Here is a 5738-nt window from a genome sequence, read left to right on the forward strand (position 1 = left end):
CTGCCACCATGCTTGGGCCCTGGAGATTTCGGGCGAAGTAAGTACCGGGCTTGACTTTTTCTCTCGCTCTCTTTCCCTCCTTTCTTCCTCCCTTCCTCGTNNCCGCCGGTCTTTCCTTGCTGTTGCTTTCCGCCCCCAGTTCCCCGCCGTTTGCCCCCCTTCCGCGAAAGCCATTTCTCCCAAGTCGGGGTGCTGCTCAGTTGGGTGGCAGTGTCCGGCTGGAGCTGCTCGCTCGCTGCTGCTGTCGGCGGTACTGAAAGCTGCTTCCAGCCGGATATGCAGTGCGGTAATCTAAGGGTTGAACTCTTCGGGGACAAAAAAAAAAAAAAACCCAAAAAGCCCCCCCCTCAATCTGAACCTCTGTAGGGAGCTGGCGAACAGCAGCACACAGTCATCACAGAGGGGTTTCCAGGGCGGGATTGCAACCTTGCATATAGCCAGCTACAACTTTATTTTCTTTACCTCCCATCCCCCGCCTTTTTTTTTTTTTCTTGTCAGAGAAGGGGGAAAGGGAGAGGGAGGGAAAATTGTATTTGCCTCTTTTGCTAACCATAATTGAATTAAAGTTGTAAAATGTCTGGGAGTTTAACACTGACCGGGCAGGTTTTCAATAGGTTGTCATTGTGGGGTTTTTTTTTTCTTCTCCGAAGAACTGTTGGTTAATGGATGAATGGATCTGATCGAGCTGAGAAAAAATATGCTAGATACATGCCTTTGAGTAAGATTTCTGCTGCCTTTATGCAGTGAAGCCTTTTTGCTTTGAGTAATTCCAATCCAGTTGACGTCTGGTCAGAATTAGAGAGATTCACTGAGACTTCCGATTTCTTGCTGCATGATTGCCTTTGCTGCAAGTGCTAGTTTTGCAGCCTTGAACCTGATGCCACAGGAGATGTCTTGCAGTACTGAGACTTCTCGTTTTTTAGGATGCGTTCCTCCAAACCAGAGTTGTGTCATGAGGATTGGAGCTCTGAGGTGGACGATAGAAAATGCAAGCCTGGTCCAAGATCCCAGCATTTAAACCTGATGATTTATTAGTCTTCCCCTACCGATACACAAAATGCATTTATTTTCTATTCATATTGCTTTTAGACTAGTAGAAGTAGAAGAAAGCCATGAGGAGTCAGAAAGACAGCAAAAAAGGAAAGGATTTGTTTCCAGCTAGGTGGAATTCGGAAATTAAATTACTGACGTAGGTCAATGGTAGGGTTTCCCTTCTACCCTCCTTGGCTTTTAATCAGCCTGGGTGTCTTCTTCCCTAAACGATGAAGAGCACTGACAGCCATCGCTGCTTATAATCAGTAACTCTGATGTTTGGAGTGTTGGCAGTGAGATATTTTCATGAGACCTATTTAGATCTCTCCACTTCTACCAGGCTAGTTTTGCAGAACATTGGGAATAAGCGCTATGTCAGATATGGATGAGACTCCGAAGATGACCTGCATGTTTTACATTTTTCACAAATTTTGGGTGAGTGGTTAAAACATTTCTTTTGAGAGTATGTGTGTGTGTGAGAGAGAGAGAGAACAGGAGACTTCTGCTTGAAATGAGCTCTATTACATTGTGTATAACTTGGGAGGGGATCACATATCAATTAATATTATTTGCTTTTGTAAAGATACACCATTTCCATAATTGAAGAGAGCTGTTAAGAGAACTGAAGTAGGAGGTTAATGTATTTAATCTCATTACAGAAGAATTCCTGCACAAAAGTCATCTGGGGGTGCGTGCGTGTGTGCATGTGTGTGTGCGCGCGCGTGTGTGCATGTCTGTGTGGGTGGGTGTGTGCTTTGTAAATGTACAGCTAGGAAAAAAAAACACCAGCATAAAAGAGTTTTAAAAAATGTGTGATGTGGAGAATGTGTCAGTATTCCCTCTGTTGAATTAAGATGCCATTTTCAGCACTGAGCATTTTTCTTTGGATTCCTACCATGGTATTTCCATCACCAGTTTAAAATCAAGGTAAAAGGAGGGGAAGACCTTGATGCACTGGTTCAGCAGGGAGGTTCTGAAGGGAAGAGGGAGCTGGGTAAGAGGGGAGGTGGGAAACCTCGTAAAATGGTGTTTCTTTTCTCTTAAATTAGAAACGTGAAACTGAGCTGACAGCCATTTTATGTATATTTATGGGGCTGGTTGTGAAAAGGAAATCCAGAGAAGCATTGAAATTCACCCCACACTAACAGAACCAGAGCAATTCCTACTGTGACCTCACCTTTTTAGACACTGCAGGCATTTGACTCACAAGGAGTTGCCTATCAACCCTTTAATCAAGGCATGTCATCCAGTTTCCAAAAGTGTGGGAATTAGAAGTGACAGGAGAGGTTTTTTTGATTGGTGAACAGTCCATTCTCTACCCTACTGAAGACACATATAAACTTTGTTTCCATTTCAAATGTTATGGGGCTACCCTATTATGCTACTTTTTTTTTTTTTCTTCTCCTTATCCTTACAGGAAATAAAATGTATGCTTGCTGCTCTACAGTAACTTTGGAACAGGACCTCAACAAAAAAATGCATATCTGGATGCTGCAGACGATCGCATTTGCTTTAACATCACTAGTCCTTTCCTGGGCAGAAAGCATCGAGTATTATGGGGAAATCTGTGATAATGCGTGTCCTTGTGAGGAGAAGGACAGCATCTTAACAGTGAGCTGTGAAAACAGAGGGATCATCAGCCTTTTTGAGATCAGTCCACCAAGGTTCCCTGTTTACCACCTCTTGTTGTCTGGGAACCTTTTGAACAGGCTGTACCCAAACCAGTTCGTCAATTACACGGGGGCTTCAATTTTGCATCTGGGGAGCAATGACATACAAGACATCGAAACTGGGGCCTTTCATGGTCTGAGAGGTTTAAGGAGGCTGCACTTGAACAATAACAAGTTGGAACTTTTACGGGATGACACTTTCCTTGGGCTAGAGAGTTTGGAATACCTACAGGTTGATTATAATTATATTAGCGTCATTGAACCCAATGCCTTCAGCAAACTGCATTTGTTGCAGGTGCTGATTCTCAATGATAACCTCCTCTCCAGTTTGCCCAACAACCTTTTCCGTTTTGTGCCCTTAACTCACCTGGACCTGAGGGGTAACCGGCTGAAGCTGTTGCCCTATGTGGGCCTCCTGCAGCACATGGATAAAGTGGTGGAGCTGCAGCTGGAGGAAAACCCCTGGAATTGCTCTTGTGAGTTGATTGCTCTAAAGGATTGGCTGGACAGTATCTCATACTCCGCTCTGGTGGGAGATGTGGTTTGCGAGACCCCTTTCCGCTTACATGGTCGAGACTTGGATGAAGTCTCTAAGCAGGAGCTTTGCCCCAGGAGGCTCATCTCTGATTATGAAATGAGACCTCAGACACCACTGAGCACTACAGGGTATTTCCACACTACCCCGGCCTCAGTCAACTCTGTGGCCACTTCTTCTTCAGCTGTTTACAAATCTCCCTTGAAGCCCCCCAAAGGGACCCGCCAACCCAACAAGACAAGGGTGCGCCCCACCTCTCGCCTGCCCTCAAAAGACTTGGGATACAGCAACTATGGCCCCAGCATTGCCTACCAGACCAAATCCCCGGTGCCTTTGGAGTGCCCCACTGCCTGCACTTGCAACTTGCAGATTTCTGACCTGGGCCTCAATGTCAATTGTCAGGAGAGGAAGATTGAGAGCATTTCTGAACTGCAGCCCAAACCCTATAATCCCAAGAAGATGTATTTGACGGAAAACTACATTGCGCTGGTACGCAGGGCAGATTTTGTGGATGCCACTGGGCTGGATTTGCTGCATCTGGGCAATAATCGGATCTCGGTCATTCAGGACCGGGCTTTTGGGGATTTAACTAATTTGCGAAGGCTGTACCTGAATGGGAACCGAATCGAGCGGCTGAGCCCAGAGCTGTTCTATGGGCTGCAAAGCCTGCAGTACCTCTTCCTGCAGTACAACGTCATCCGGGAGATAGAGGCAGGCACCTTTGAATCTGTCCCCAACCTTCAGCTCTTGTTTTTGAACAACAATCTGCTGAGGTCTTTGCCAGGGAACATTTTTTCTGGTCTGTCTCTCTACAGGCTGAGCCTGCGGAGCAACCACTTCTCCTACCTGCCGGTGAGCGGGGTGCTGGACCAGCTGAAATCCCTGCTGCAGATCGACCTGCACGAGAACCCCTGGGACTGCTCCTGCGACGTGGTGGGCATGAAGCTGTGGCTGGAACAGCTCAACACCGGTGTCCTGGTGGATCAGGTTATCTGCGAGTCCCCTAAGAAGTTTGCCCAGAGCGACATGCGGACCGTCCGGGCGGAGCTGCTGTGCCCCGACTACTCGGACATCGTCGTCTCCACGCCCACGCCGTCCCCGGGCCAGCTGCCAGCCAGGACCACCCCCTCCTCCTCCACCGTGCGCCTCAATGGCACGGTGGCGGCGGCGGGCGGCTCCGCGCCCGCGGGCGGCGCCGGCGGCAGCAGCTCCTCGGTGCCGCTCTCGGTGCTCATCCTCAGCCTGCTGCTCGTCTTCATCATGTCAGTCTTCGTGGCGGCGGGGCTCTTCGTCCTGGTGATGAAGCGGCGCAAGAAGGGCCAGGGCGACCACGCCAGCGCCAACAACTCCGACGTGAGCTCCTTCAACATGCAGTACAGCGTCTACAGCGGCGGCGGCCACCACCACCACCCCCACCTGCAGCAGCACCCGCCCCACCGCGGCGGCGGCAGCGGCGGCGGAGGGGGCGCGGCGCTGCCCAAGGTGAAGACCCCCGCCGGCCACGTCTACGAGTACATCCCGCACCCCCTGGGCCACATGTGCAAGAACCCCATCTACCGCTCCCGGGAAGGCAACTCGGGCGAGGATTACAAAGACCTTCACGAGCTCAAGGTCACCTACAGCAGCCACCCCCTGCCACCCGGGGGGGGCGCGCCGCCGCCCCCGCCGCCTCCGGCGCCCGGCGGGGAGGATGCGCCGGCGCGCAGCCCCGCGTACAGCGTGAGCACCATCGAGCCGCGGGAGGAGCTGCTCTCGCCGGTGCAAGACGCCGATCGCTTTTACAGGGGCATTTTGGAGCCCGACAAACATTCCCCCTCCACGCTGGGTACACCTGGCTCCACCCTCCCCGACTACCCCAAGCTCCCCGCCGCCTACACGTACTCCCCCAACTATGACCTTAGGCGTGCCCACCAGTACTTGCACCCGGGGCCGGGGGACACCAGGCTCCGGGAGACGGTGCTCTACAGCCCCCCGAGTACTGTCTATGTAGAGCCCAACAGGAACGAGTATCTGGAGCTAAAAGCAAAACTAAACGCAGAGCCGGACTACCTCGAAGTGCTGGAAAAACAGACCACATTCAGCCAGTTCTGAGAAACAGCCCCCCCGCCCCCCGTCCCCTCGCCAGTCTCAGCAGCTCCTTCTCTAGAGTATTTGTATTTAACAACCACACGCAAAACAAAGAAACGTAAATGCTGACCTCCCTATACACACACACCTCGCCCCCTTCCTCTTTTTCCCCCTTTAATTCATTTTATTGTAGGGTGAAGTGCCTTGGCACAGGACTTTTCAGCTTCGGGGAATGATTCTGAAAGGGTGTGCTGTTCAGTTTGGTTTGGTTTTGGTTTTTTTTTTTTTTTCTCTGTTACTGCATTTGGAAGTCGGAAACCACCTATTGTGTAAAATGGGCACAACACTGGCATTGTGCCGATGTCCATGTGTGTTTGGGGAAGGTGGCAGGAGGTTCCATGGTTTCTTGTCAGGTCACATTCAGGTCCTGCTTT

The 5738-nt window shown here is 50.6% G+C and overlaps 1 protein-coding gene across 1 annotated transcript; it reads left to right on the forward strand.

Annotated features, from left to right (window-relative positions):
- Window positions 1–2457: 2457 nt before the first annotated feature.
- SLITRK5 (SLIT and NTRK like family member 5) lies at window positions 2458–5328 on the forward strand. The gene has a single exon (XM_041424964.1). The coding sequence runs from the start codon at window positions 2458–2460 to the stop codon at window positions 5326–5328; it is 2871 nt and encodes a 956-aa protein (XP_041280898.1).
- The last annotated feature ends 410 nt before the right edge of the window (window positions 5329–5738 follow it).

This window comes from Onychostruthus taczanowskii, unplaced genomic scaffold (genome assembly GCF_017590055.1).
Source record: "Onychostruthus taczanowskii isolate IOZ18803 unplaced genomic scaffold, ASM1759005v1 scaffold85, whole genome shotgun sequence".
NCBI lineage: Eukaryota > Metazoa > Chordata > Aves > Passeriformes > Passeridae > Onychostruthus > Onychostruthus taczanowskii.